The 14,698-nt window shown below is 40.9% G+C and overlaps 2 protein-coding genes across 2 annotated transcripts; both read right to left on the minus strand.

The window, feature by feature from the left end:
* Nucleotides 1–439: 439 nt before the first annotated feature.
* On the minus strand, nt 440–9,149 carry LOC145478025 (uncharacterized). The gene has a single exon (XM_081455911.1). It carries the CDS (start codon nt 5,556–5,558, stop codon nt 2,184–2,186), a length of 3,375 nt encoding a protein of 1,124 aa, XP_081312037.1. The 5' UTR covers nt 5,559–9,149; the 3' UTR covers nt 440–2,183.
* Nucleotides 9,150–10,658: 1,509 nt separating this feature from the next.
* LOC145478026 (uncharacterized) lies at nt 10,659–12,939 on the minus strand. The gene has a single exon (XM_081455912.1). It carries the CDS (start codon nt 12,068–12,070, stop codon nt 11,006–11,008), a length of 1,065 nt encoding a protein of 354 aa, XP_081312038.1. The 5' UTR covers nt 12,071–12,939; the 3' UTR covers nt 10,659–11,005.
* Between the last annotated feature and the right edge of the window lie 1,759 nt (nt 12,940–14,698).

Raw genomic sequence — 14,698 nt, forward strand, 5'->3', positions numbered from 1 at the left:
CCAGTTCTCAACGGAGAGTTAACCTGTAACGAAGCTTAAGATGATTTCAAAGGAAAATATTGAAAGAGAAACCTGTGCAATAATTCCCACTTGTAAACAATTCTAGAACACTAACGCTTGGTGATATAGGTGCCCTCGATTCGTTGGGCCAACATTAACTGACGGAGTTGAAAATAATAATTCCTGTCCAAAACCTGTCCCTCTTCCTTTTAGGCCCTTTGATAAGGGGTGAAGAAAGGACGTTATCCTTAATGTGTTGTGAGTCAGTACAAGAGAAAATCAATCCAAATATACCAACTTGGTCTTCTTCGATCTAGTCTTGGCTGTGACTGCTACTGACCTGGTCACATTATGTAGAATAAAAAGAAACAGATCTACGTAGTTTATTTCAGCGTATACACTGTAGGTAGAAAATGGCGAACCTCAGTGAAACACGGCATCGTGATGTGTGTCGTGGCTAACTTGTTCCCATTACACAAATGCGTGACGAAACTTATTGTGGACGGCAAGCAACCAAAGCCAGTCACTGGCAAACCAAAGAGAACCCAACTGAACTGCATGTCAATGCAGAGTATCTGATGGCTTCTGTGTCCCTGTATTACAGCTACAAAACTACACTCAGCTACATAAACAGACACACCTACAGTGACAAATGTTCGACAGAATAGAGTATTATAAGGTGACTGTTAGTACCAGGAGTAATTGCTGGGACGCTATAAGAATTACTCTGTGATGATTTTGTTTTCTGTTCAAATGGCAAGATGACAACACACCTGGTCCATATATAAGCCGGTTATCGCTAAACTTGCAGGATTAAAATTTAACCCACGTCATCAATTCCTTTTACGTGAGAAGCAACTTCCACTGCTAAGTTTAAGTTTGAAAGTAAAGCTAGGGCAAAAACTTACGGAACAAAAAATCGTCAATAAGTGATACAACTGAAATGTTCATTGACATAAATCTTGGATTGTTGAAAGCCGATTAAACCCGTCCCTGAATTCTACAGATGGCATTATCTACCGGTTTGTTGCAAAGACGGTGACCCAAGTATGCGATATTTTCGTGATAGATAGTTACTTTTTGTGTTCAAGAATGCGATTACTTACGATTTTGTTCTAGTGAGCCGTGGTTGGCGTAATTGTCTGCTCGCAAAACGTTTCTTGGACTATCTTTTCACATAAAAGAAGAGATAGAGAAGGGGAATACCAACAGAAGAAAACAAATTCACTAAAAAAATCCAAGCAGAAAGGTACTTTTTAGAGGACAGCACGGTGGCATTTTTGAGCGATTTCAATGTCGTAGTTAAAGTGTTTTAATTCATTTTTATGGTGTGTCGAGGAAGGGCCTACTGAGAACTAAAACTGAGTACACAAATAGTGAGTTGTCGCGGCGTAATAAACATTTTCGCTTCTCTTTAAATCAAGATGCTTCCTTCAACATTCACTCATTGAGAAACCGAGGAAAAAAACCTAACTAGATATTCCCACTGACCGGGGCTAGTCATTAACTGTAGTCTATTTCATACGCAACAGTAAAAATAAAAAAAAAAATAAATGAGTATCCCACGTGGCGTAAGTTTAAATCATAGCCAAGTCATCAATGAGCGATCGCGTGAGATTCACGTAAGCCTGGACAGCTATGTAACATATACCAAGTAAACATGTTTAACTGCTATACGTGCAGGTAACTGAAGAATCCCTGGCCGTACATTGGAATACAGTGTAATATTTATATAAAGTGTTACAAAGCATAATTTACTTCATGATTCTAAGATTCTAATTACATGAGTCTGTAATTAAAAACAGCGAATAATTTAAAGACATCAGCCCAGACTTGACGCAAATTTACGAAAAACACGTTTTTCACACCATTTCACCTTCATTCAGTTTCTTCTTGACTTATTTTTTTTAAAAAATAAATGATTTTCAATGCTTTTCACACTTTTTCACCTTTATCCAGTTATTTCTTCTTGACTTAATTTTTAATGAAATCGATGATTTTCAATAAAGTACTGAATAGTTTTCGATTTTGAATTGTTCGGTGCTCATCTATTTTAAACAAGCTATTTTGTAAAGAAAATCACTCTTGAAAAGCATTGGAGAGTCATTTCAGTTCCCGTCTGAGGTAAACGTTGATAACTCTCCTAAGGAAAGTTTTAGCACGTCACTGTTCTTCACATTACGTCACAAATTTGTTTTCAGGAGAACAGGGAAATGCCCTGTCGTCATGTCTCTAATTTCCATGAATTCCCGGATGCGTTCCGTTGTATACCGAGCAATATCAGTTCCACATTCAATAAGCAGTATAGCACATTTATAATGAGCTTTCTTAAGTGCGGAATGAATCGGCGGAAAACCATCTTGGTCGACGATATTAACCAAGGCGCCGTATTGAATGAGGGTGTGAATGCTTTCCAGGTCTCCAGCAGCGGCTGCTTTGTGTAACAATGAGCGACCACTGGGACTTAACTGATTCACATCTATTCTCTCCTTTTCAATGACTTCCTTGACTTCCGCCGCTGAATTCTCACCAATTGCACTCAGAAGCATGGCTGAAGGTGAGAAGGAAATTTTTCGACCCCGCTGCTTCCTGTTGAAAGTTTGTTCCTCGAGTTTTTCCAAGGAAATACGTTCATTGTTATTAACATCGCTCTCACTCTTTTCCTCGAAAGGAGTTTTTGAGTCCAGTGTTCCAAAAAAGTGCTTTCGAAGTCTTAAGATGACCCTTACGAGCATCGGGACAGTTTTGTTTTCTTTCTTTTGAAGGCAGCCACCAAAAATGTCCATGTCCCCCTGCTCTTCGTCCAGGTAATATTTTACTTGCGGCTTTTTATAGAGAGATGCTGATTCCTTGCGTGCATTCAACACATATGTAGAAATGGCTTTCAGTTCCTCTCTAAAGTCTTCAGCTGTAGGAATTCCGGTCTGACATTCACATTGATACTGGCACTCGCAAACACGGTCACTCGTAGAGAGATCACTAGTATCTACACTTGAAGTTGGCGATGAAACTCTTATTTGCCCAGTTGTGTATTCACGCCGAAGAATATCCCCCATGAGCTGTTCGTGAAGAGATGGAGCGCGAGCAGGGCGTGGTAGGGGTGACAGCCTGAAGCTTCGAACATAGGGTTCACTGTCAGACGATGGCTCGTTATCTCTGAAGTATGACGAAGTTGAGGAGGGGCGGGAGTTTCTTTCCAAAGCTGAATGTTCATAATCGGGAATGACAAACTGCTTTCTCTCATTATAATCCTGACGAGACAGCGAGTCTTTGCGAATTTTCCATGGGTAGATGCCACCGTTATTAGAGCTGATGCTTGTGAGAGAAGAATAAGAGCTCTCTGATCCGGACACCTCGGGCGCTGCATCGTGATTAGTGGTAATAACATTCCCTGAAGGCGTTTGGCTTACCAAGTCCGGATTTGGTGTGGAGTCAAAGAACACATCATCACTCAACGCTGACATCAACGTCTCCGAAAACCCGCTTTCAGTTAAGGCGTCTGCCTCAAAGGGAAACTTCGAGCGTGTGTTATCATGTGGAATTCTTTTCTCCAGATGATTCTCGAATTCATCTTCTCTCGAATGGAAGTGAAACTTCGAGTGTGTGTTATCATTTGGAACTCTTTTTTCCGGATGATTCTCGAATGCATCTTCTCTGGAATGATGCGTGTGTGGTCCTCGCTTTGGTGCGTGAAGATTTCGCATAATTTGATGATAACTAGGGTGTACCGGATGGCTTTTTGACCGCGTGGTGCGGGTGGCGACCCTGTCATTGCTATCAGTGCTAATTGCTTTGTAATCATTGTTGTAGCCAACAATGCCAAAGAATTGATCATTAAACTGTGAAATATGCCCATCAGCCTCCTGGTACTGTGGTTTTGTTTTGTCAACTCGGAATAGTACTGCCTTTACAGCTTCGCCGTTGTTGTTTACATCTGCTGGGACGTTTTGAATGTGTTGTCCGCTCTCATTGCCGTCTGTGTAACCAGTGCCATTGTTTGTTAAAAGACTCTTAGCGTCAAATCGTTTACGAGTATAATAGGCGTGCTCGTATCTTTGTTCTTCTGGAACGTGATTCATTTGCATTTCAATAAGCTTGTTGCTCGCAACAGCGTCACAGTTCATCGTTTCGTTCTGTTTTAATCCATGGTTTCCGTTCTGGTATTGCTCCACTTGCCGTGTAAAATAAACAACGTTTTCGTACTTTCCATTCTTCACGAGTAGTGGATAATCTGCCATTGCTTGCTGTCTGTCTGGTTCCGTGTTTGTCGAAGATGATTGTTCAAACGCATCACTGAGATTTGCATTTAATTTGGCTGGATTCCTTTCATAATAGAATGCTTCTCGTTCTCCTAAAGTGTCAACAAAATCGTAGTTAGTGTGATCGCCCTCAAGTGGCTCCGAATCAACATAGATCACGTTGTAAGATGGTTCACCGGCTTTTTCTGTGTAATAAGCGCTGATGTCAGGTTTAAAATCACTTGAGCTCTGTTTGTATTCCATGTATTTCTCGTTGTCACAGTGCATTGACTCTGAAGAGTGATGGTAAATTTGATCAAATGTTGCCCCATCAGAAGAATGCGTTGATTGAGTTGTTGATTGTTTGAACAAAGACCTCAATTGCTCATCCACTGCCCTCTGCTCCTTGATTTCGTCAGCTGCGAAATGACTTTGAAATCTTTCAGAATGATGTCGAGCAATGGGTTTAAACGAGTTAACGCCACTAGAGCTGATGCCTTGAGAAGGCTCTTTAGCCGTTGCTATGCCAATAGTAAGGCCATATTTGCGGCTTAAAGGCAGCTTATAATCTTTGCATTCTGTAGACACCATTTTCTCTTCTTGATCGTATTCAATGTCGATAGCACCTCCAACTTCCCGTTTCCCTTCAAACGGATCATAGGCATTGGAATGTGATCCTCTTGAATTAAGTAAACAATCTTCCGAAGGAATTATCTCGGAGACACGTTCATTCCTCTGAGTACGCATTTGCTTTTCGCTTGTACCAAAGCTCCTTTGGCTCGGTAGCGGTATCACTTCATTCGCAAACGATTTTAGCGAATTGGTAACACTTGGAATGCTTAAATCTCGCTGATTAGCATTGATCTTATTCTCTGTGGCGCCGTCGTTATCCCCGATAAATGCGTCTTCACAGGTAATATATTTACGCGCATTATCATCCATTTCTGACCATATGAAAGTTTGTTTTTCTGTTGTAAATGAATAAGAGTCATTGTCTTTGTAGCTGCCGACGGGAATAATGAGATAAGAAGTGCTGCGTTCGAGCTCGTGTTCTGAATCTTTAGAGATCGCACTATCAAGGCGCGAACTGTTGTGTTCATCGTCGCTGGAAATAGGTTCTGAACAACTCGAACCGGAGACGTGCCTTCTCCCACATTTCTTGATTGCCGTTACAGATGCCGCAGACGAGCCGTCTTCTGGTAGCAAATTGGCTGCCAGGTCTTCTTGAATTGCCAAACTGGTTTCAAGCTTCCTTTCTAATGCCTCGATTTTCCAGGAAAGAAAATGCAACTCGTCGAGGATTTTTTCATCACTGGCCATAAGAAATTCACAGTCCAACACAGTTCTTTCCTTGCTTTAAATTGTATTAATTTTCTGGAATCAAGTCATCGTCTAAAATGACTTTAACCCGGACACGTGTGAACAGCCATTCTGATACAACATGAACAAGTGTGGCTTTCTTGAGGACATATACTTTTCCAAAACACGATATCGTTTCCTGACACTGTGACCAAATCGTCAAAGACGCGGGCGATGATCCTCGTGGGACACATGCAAGCCCTCCCGTTGTGTCAACCACATTGTCATGCGCGTTGATGCAAAATGTATGTACTTGGTAATCGATTGTGACGGAATAACACTACTGTGAAATATGACCGACAGCTGTGAATGTAGCTCGAGGAAATTGCTATTGCTTAATCCTTCAAACGCTATTTGTCGAGGCACGTACGAAGAACTTTATCGATTATCGATGTTAGTCATGTTAGAGAGGTCTGCAAATGTATTCCGTGTCCATCAGCACCTATTTGTGAAATGTCCTGTACTTTGTTTTGGTGGCATTACGTCACACGTCATTGCTTCCCTACACTCATTACAACTCATTTTAGGCCTATTCTGGTAATGGTTAATACCTGCACGTAAATAAGAATACCGAAATCATAATGTATTTTATTTAAGACTTCTTTATCCATTAAAGCTGTCTTGACTCCCTAGCGATGGCAAGCACGCCGTGAAGCCTGCATGGAGAAAAACCTACTGAACCCAAATTATTATAGGCCCCGTCCACACTACCCTGGAAGTATATTTGAAAACGAAGGTTTCACCCTGAAAACGCATCAAATGTTTTCCGCCCACACAACCGTGGAGGAATCTAAAAACGCAACAATCACCGGTCATTTTAGATTTGTGATTAAGGAAAACAAGGCCAGGGAAATCGTTTTCAAAACGTTTTCCGTCCAAATAAAAATGCAAAGCCGACGTCCTCAAAGTCCTCCTGCTCATGGAAAGCTCCGTTTTCGTGACGGATTAGTATGGCCGGTAGGCCAAACCCTGGAATTAAAGCTGCGTTCTCAAATTTCTCCGGCGTAGCAGTGTGGACGCTGCCGTTGGCAATCCGGCCATCTGATGAAAGTTTCCAAATCTGCGCGGTTCTCTTGTTTTCTGTCATTCCCCGTGTTTCAAGCCTTTTGTTCCCTAGGAAACTAGAGGCAATATTCTACATCGCAGAAATGACCTGCCGTAAGATTAATTGTAGTTATTCGTCTTGTTTTAATTTGCAGCTTTAGATCATCTTTTGCAATACGACACTAATCCTTTCCATGCATATTTAAGAGATATTTTAATCCTGCAAGAAATAAAATGGAATGAACACCTTAGAGCCAGGAAATTTGTTGAAAAGCTGATCAACCAAGCCGTAGCTTGACTAAACCTTGAGTCACTTAGAGTCTGTTGGAAGTCGTTGAAGTTTCGAGCACGTGCCCTTTCACGGTCTTGCATGTGAAAGCTGAAACACCTCACGGAACCTTTGAGCCATGAGTGCCAAGTTGCCGACCACAATGACAAAGGTCCATTAATCTTGCTAAACTCTTGTCACTCGCCATGATGCGATTAATCAAACTCTTTAAGAATTCATGCCAAAATAAGTACGGTCATGATGCCTTGTGCTGTCCCAAAATGGTGTGATCTTTTCGTCAAAGGAGATTTAAAAACCTGAAACAAAACTGATTTAACTTAAAATTGTGCCTTTAAACAGCTGAAGCAAAAGCTGAAAATAACACCAGGCGAAACTAGGGCGGAAAAAGGTAAGCGTCCGACCCGGCCCGAAACGGTGCATGGGAGCCAAGTGTATATTTGGCCTTAGAAAGATTATGTACTTTGTTCGAATATTGTTGGAATAACATGCGTAGAAATTTGTTTAATTACTAGCCAATGTTTCGAGACGAAATACGGGGGCGCATGTTATCTGAAGAAAACATGGGATAAGTAATCGCAACACAAAGTCTTGCTATCTAGGCTCAACAAGTGGCGGGAAAAGTACGAGGAACACGAGGTAATACGCTCTCAGATTTTAAGCAGATGACCTAACAGAGAAGTAATAATCTTAAAGTGCATGTGTTTCCTTTTTTTAATCCCTTCATAAACCTACGAGATCGGAGGTGCCCGTGGTGAGTACTCCGTCGCTCTCTCAGTGAGTCGGCGAAATTAATTTTTGCGGCTGACCAAACCACTCTTCCGAAATTTTAAGCTACTAGATCGAAGCCTTTAGTCGAAGTGAATGCTCGTCGTTGTTGTTGTTGATTGCTTTTGAGCGTCTTTTTTCGCATCAGGCTGCAACTTTAAGAAGTCAAACCCCCATAACTTTAGTGAGACCGAATAGGGTATCAGGTTTTTGCCGTTTTTAATCTTCAGTTCACAGTCAAACCAGTTTCAATTAAGTTAGTACAATTGCTCAGTTAATTCCTTGCAACTTATGGCTTCTTCGTTTTATGGGAGAGCTTTAGGGGACGTCCTGGAGGAGGCGCGCGCGGGGAAAACTACGCGCTTCGTACGTTTTTCCACGCCGTGAGACCGTTAAAACTCGCAGCAATCGGACGGTTCCTAAGCAACAGAGCACTCGTTATCGTGCATGTTATTCCTGCTGGCCGGGACGGAAAAAAGAATATAGCAAGACAAGAGAATATGATCTGAATCTGTCGAGCAAGAGTATCATGTGAAAGACCAGGTGTTTTTTTTTTTGAGTATCTGAAATTCGCAATTATAATTTCACCTTGTTTTGGGCTCTGAGAAGGTTAGCTCAAAGTAGAAACCTATCGGTGAAGATTACGACAAAAGATAGTTAAAAAGGAAGGAGGTAGTAAAATACCCAGTCGCGCCGTGAGACATATTCCTTGCTTTCAAAATTAAGCAATTACTCGTTTATGAATGTGGCTTAGAGGTTAATTGCTTGAAATTTCAGTTTGTAGCTGTGAATCGAAATACCAAATAGGAACAAAACTCCGTGTGTAAAAAAAGGAATTCCAGTTCTTTCAAACTCCCAACAGCATTGTCGTGACAACATGACAGGCTACTCAAGGTCATACTTCCCCAGCGTATTTCCATTTTACTCCCACTCCGTCGCTGTTTAATACGAAGAAGACAAGTTTAGCTGCTCTCACGGGAACGTAGAATACAGTCAGCTACCAGGTTTAGCTAGTTTTAATCCGCCAACGAATAGCTTTAATTGCTACTTTTATCTATCCCGCGGATCTTCCTTCTTTTTAAGAAAGTACAACAGTTTGTAATCGATACACAATGACAGAGGGTCCACAATAGGGTTCTCAGATCCCGCTTTCCCGCCCATTTTTTGCTGTTAATCCCGCCATCCCGCCCTTTTTTGCCTAGAAATCCCAATCCCGCCCACTTTTCAAAGACGTTTCTGCGTTAATTATTAATTTGTTAAAGTAGTACTTAATTTAATTATTAACTCAGAAACTTTTTAAAACTAGATATCGCATAAAAGTTCACAAAAGAATGCTATGGCTAGCAGAAAAGTAAGCACAAATGATTACAACATTTCTCTCTGTAAACGGTTTACTGTTTTGTTTTGTTTTTGTCCACGTATCAGTGAAAGGAAAAGATTGTTCGTTTCCATATTCAAGAGATGGCCCGTAAACACAATTGACAGTTTCTTCCAAAGTTTTCAGCATCTTCACTTTCCTTGAAATCTGGCCTCAGAACTTTTCTTTCCGAATGACGGGCATAGAGTCCTAAAGTGATGACGTCACAAAAATAAAAGTTTTGAAATTATGGGATATGATGTCATATTCTTATAAAGGATCCTAAAAGATGCCCTCATCCCAAAAATTAGCTCTGAATTGTAATTCCCGATAGAGATATAAGGGATAAAAGTTTGATAGCATCCCATACGAACCCTTCAAAATTTGTTTCAGTTCCTTCAGTTTAGAACTGACTCAAAATTAGAGAGACTTATATGGGGCAGTACCAAATTTTCGTCCTTTATATTTCAGCTGGGAATTATAATTATGAGGTAATTTTTGGCAAAGCCTCCTTTTTAAGGACGCTCTGTTCGAAAATGGCGCCAAATCCCATAATTTCTCAAATTTATTTTTTTGTGACGTCACACTTTAGGACTCTATTCCTGCTCGCAGATCTTTTTCGTAATATATGGTGACGCAATTCGTAATGTTACATACTTCGTTTAGTAAATCACTGTCATCACCATCCGAAAGACTAGAAAAACTAGAAAGGATCGGGGGGCCAAGATTGCAGACGCAAGCGTGGAAAATGTCGGAAATGGACAGATGTCATTGATGTCAGAGGTCAACACAAATGATTGTAATATGACTCAAACACCTCATAGAGTCGCATGAACAGATTCTAACGTAGTCAAGCGATAATGGATACGTTTGACAGAACATGACAGGGTACAGAGCCGTTGCTATTCATTATTTGAAACCTGACACAGTTTTCCGCAAAAAAGATTCGTGTCTGCCAGCATGTAGTTTTTGCGCTGGCCAACAACAATTTATGTGGTCACGTAAGAATTGAAATCCCGTATCACGCTCTGTTCCATTTGCGAATCCCACATCCCAACCCTATAAAAACACGAAACCCCACTCCCGCTCGTAATTGTGAATCCCGCTTCCCGCTCCTGTTTTCAGCTCAAATCCCAAATATCACGGCGAAAAAAAGCCAAATCCCGCATCCCGCCAAACCTATTGGGGACCCTCAATGACAGTCCACTGAAAAAGTTAACACACATTTCCACAGGGAACTGTACAATTCATTTCTGTCATCAGCGCACGATAGGCACGACAAAAAAACATATCTAACCCTGCACAAACAGAAATTACGATTTAGTATCTCCCTCTTCCTTGAAAGAGAATTTTCCGACCTCCATTTGCATTACTTTTTTTATTATATCAAGAGGCCTACCGAGGTTAAATTAAATGCATGGCAGCTGAATCATTTAGCTGTGGGACTTTTTGAATATCATTTCTATCTAATTAAAATATCTGTAAAAGAGAAATATTGTATTAAAGAAAACTTGTGAAATCGATGTCATAATTTTCTCTACTCTGAGAGATTACATGTATGTCATGACGAGAATATTTTTTTTCTCAAAACAAAACAACCGAGGTAAAAGGTGGCTTCTTCGCTCACTGTTTATTCAGAAAAAAATGACGGACATGGAATAAATTTATTGAAGAGTAAACAAACCTACAGGTTAAGGAACAACCGTTTGTTTGACTAAATTTTTATTATTTTCAATAATACAGAAAACTCGATTATTTTCTTTGTGAGGGTAAATTACTTTCAAAATTCGCTCTCTGTCGTCTCTGAAATACTGAGACCAGAAAACCATACTACGAAGCCTTGGTTTTATTTCTCATTGATTTCAAACGCGCGTTCACGCCATTTCAACCTGATATTGGACAATATGGCCTTTCAACCAGCCGGATGGTCATGCTTGAGGAGATCTTAGTCCTTCAGACATTGACTTCAAAAGAGCGATAACAACTCTTTGATAAAACCAAAGCATCTTCGTACTCCTGCACGCATTGTTGCGTGTATTCCTCTACGCTTGCTCCTGACTCGATTAAAAGCACAATACACTCGAATTGGCGCATCGAAATCGCTAAATTGATAGCGGAGCGATTTGTGGAGTCTCTTAGGTTAATGTCAGCCGCATGAGACAGTAAAACGCGCACACAATCAACTGCTCCGCGCTGTACAGCGCGATGAAGCGGGGGAAGTCCACGAGCGTTTTTACACAAATTCACATCGACCCTGTGGGTTCTGATTATTTCGATCAATTCTTTAGACGCGTTTTCTTCGATAGCTGAAAATAAGAGAACATCGGCGGGAAAAGAGATCTTTTTAACTGTGGAGCCCTGTTCACGCTTTGTGACTCGATAACCATTACAAGCTAATTGCTTTTGTCTACATTTCAAAATACACTTGTAAAATTTCTTAGGAGTCGATGTCCATTCTCTAACCATTTCCTTCTTTTCTTTGGAGAAGATTTCAAGTCTGTGCTTAGCTTTAAAGCTTGTTAGTTTATCGATGTCGTTGAGCCATTTCTCTGAAGTTGGACACATATCACTCAAGTTGTCCACACGTCCGCTGGCTGTATTTTGTTCAGCATCTGTGTGTGACCCAAGAAGCGAAACTTTAGAATCGTCTGCATTTGAACTATGCACCTTGTGCTTGAAATTGGGCGAATTATCGCTTTTACGTCGAAAGCACAGTTTTTCGCTCTCAACTACAGGCATATTCAAGGGTAAGGTAATGCTTTGCGCTCCTTTGGTTCTGTGTGCTGGAAGTGACGTGTATTCGATCCCTTCTTCTAAATAGTCCGACTGCCGAATCGCTTCGGCATCGAAATCCTTCAGCTGGTATTTCAAAGTCGATAGATATGGCGGCATGATTCCCTTTTTGTCGCTTTGGCTTTCTTCTTGATTCACGTCTTCCTCTGGCAAAGTGTTCGTTGTCTTGTTATGAATAGAAGGTTCTAATGTTATTGTTCTGAATCTGCCTTTGAGAAGTGGCATTCCAATATTGCTTGTCTTCCCCACGACTTCTCCTTCATTGTTGACGATCTTCAAATTGTAATAAATATAACCAGAAACACATTATTCAAATATAGTTCCAAATAGCCCTGGCCTATCAATCGTTCTTTTACTTCTGCTCGCTGTAATATCCTCCTGCAGTGACGCCTGGTTCGAAACTACTATCCGGCGAAAGCCTCTCGATGTTTAAAATCTACATATCGAGTTTCAAGATTGTCGAGATTGTACACGAATGAATTTCCTGTTGGCTAATGCCATGATGTCACGTCAGCTTGCTATGAATTTACGTTTTTGCCACGTTTGGTCTAAAATCCAAGGCGACTGTGCTAACATCACGAAAAAGTTCACGAGCCACGAGTGGCAAAATCCATATTGCACCTTAATGACAATCCCCTGGGGGAAGCTGTCATCTTATAATTAACATAAATGACGGTGAAAACAAATTGATTGTTTTATTAGGTACATACATAGCCTTATGCACGTTCCGTATATGCGCCAATACACAGGAAATATTACTTTCTAACGAAGGCCCAGCGCTGTTTAGTTTCGACGCATTTACTGCATGGTTGAAGCGTGAAGCGTATATCAAACACGATTTGCTGCGGGTTGCATCGTGACAACTCGTTTCCCATGTACAATCAAGGGACAGCTGAACGCCATGAGCGTGTTGGACGGTGCGAGTCTCTAAACCAATCAAGTACTCACTGTAATTGTCAAAGGATTGGGTGATAATCACGCAAGACATGCAGGCTTCACATCCCTCTGACGAAAATTTCAAACATTCATGATTATGTGTGAAACTTGGCTTTCTGAGTTAATACTTGATATCGAGATCGATGCAAATTAATCCCAAAGTGTTAATGACTTGCCAAGTCAAATTATATTACTGCCAAAAGATGCGTCAGCCGGAGGCGTGACAAGAGGTCGAGATTCCACGCGTGGGCAGGCCTTAGCAAGTCACGCGCCCGCGCGCGCTTTTCGTCAACAGAGATACCGAGAAAGTTAGCTAAGAGTTTTCGAGGCCTCTTTTCCGACTATTGCCAGCGTAAACACGTAATACACATAGTCCAGGACTTCGACAAGTTAAAATAGTCAGGGAAAAACAGATTTCTCGATACTTTAAACTGACCAAAACTGTGGTGAATAATCAATTTATTTCAAATATTCACGGTTAAGTATACAAATGTTATTGATTGTTGTTCTACTGACTTCACGCTAGTGATGGCGGTAGATTCGATTTCGTGCGCCTTTTAATAAACTTGCCTCTAGCTACTCGCGGTTCCGGTCAACACAAACCGCTTTTCGTAAAGTGAGGTCACACAGACTATTGTCACGTATTCTTGAATCGAGTAGACATGCTCCATGATAGCAATGACAGTGCAGAGGGGCATTTTTGGGTCGGGACGACATCAGCTAGCCAGCTAGGCCTGTTCTGTTAACGGAGATAGAAAGAGTATCTGATAGACCAACCGAGCTCATAACAAATTTAACTACATTCTTCCCAAAAGTTTTTATGGGAGTGTGCGGAGATCGAAGTTTCTTGAAAACGTTAGACAATTCAAACCAACAAATGTGATTTTCGACACCTAATTTCAGACCTGATCCAAAAATTAACGTTCTATTTCAGGCCTCTAAAATCAGTATGTCACTAAAAATCACTGCAGTTTACAGGATACGTTTCAATTTACGTAAAAACATTCCCGACAACACTTCCATTTCTAGGCCAGAGTGTAAGTCATTCTCTATTTCAGACCAAAACGGGTCAAAAATCATACTCCGAAGCGCCGCATATACCTGTATAGCTTATATAAGGTAGTACCCCTCACCCCCATCGGGTGCATCCTAATCAAATGGCATGCATTTTTCCATTCATTGCCATTTTAATCAATCAGGGAGAGAGAGAGAGACAGAGAGAGACAGAGAGAGAGAGAGAGAGAATGGATCTCACACCATCAACCGTGGTTAACTGCCTGACGCTCAGCGAATCAACACACTTAACAATATATGTGCATAAAATAGGCATATTTGACCCAGCTGTAAAAATACTTTGTCGCTTAGCAACATGCTAATCAAGAAAAATCACCAACAGCAGCTTGAAGATCTCAGATGTTCCTTGATTCAGTGAGTTCGAATCTGAATATAACAAGGAGGGCCTGAAGGAATTTAGGAATCCGAGAGTCGAGGCCGAAATTGCAGGGCTTCTGCAACTGGACTCCAACTGGACTGTGCTCCGCAGCCAAAATATATTCCGACTATTTCATTATACATTAGAAAAGCTGTGACAAATGCGGCATATAGCTAATAGCCGGTGTCGAGAAGTTAAAGTGTAGTGCAGTGTATGAAGAATTCCAATAATTAAGATAGTGGTAGTGACAACATTACGCAGTATCATCGTTATTATTAACAGCTGATTGTAAACATCTTGTCGTAGACTTTGCGTCGTTGATTCACAACAGAGTTTTATCAAGCTGGAACAAGAAAGAAAAATTCCGGATTAAGTTATAGAGAAATTATCCCACAAAAGAACCATTATTTTTAAATAGATGCGGTGAAACAAGGAAGCTATTTATATCTTTCATATCATCTTCTGCCTGTGCTACATGTACACAA

The sequence above is a fragment of the Orbicella franksi genome, chromosome 2 (assembly GCF_964199315.1).
Source record: "Orbicella franksi chromosome 2, jaOrbFran1.1, whole genome shotgun sequence".
Lineage (NCBI taxonomy): Eukaryota > Metazoa > Cnidaria > Anthozoa > Scleractinia > Merulinidae > Orbicella > Orbicella franksi.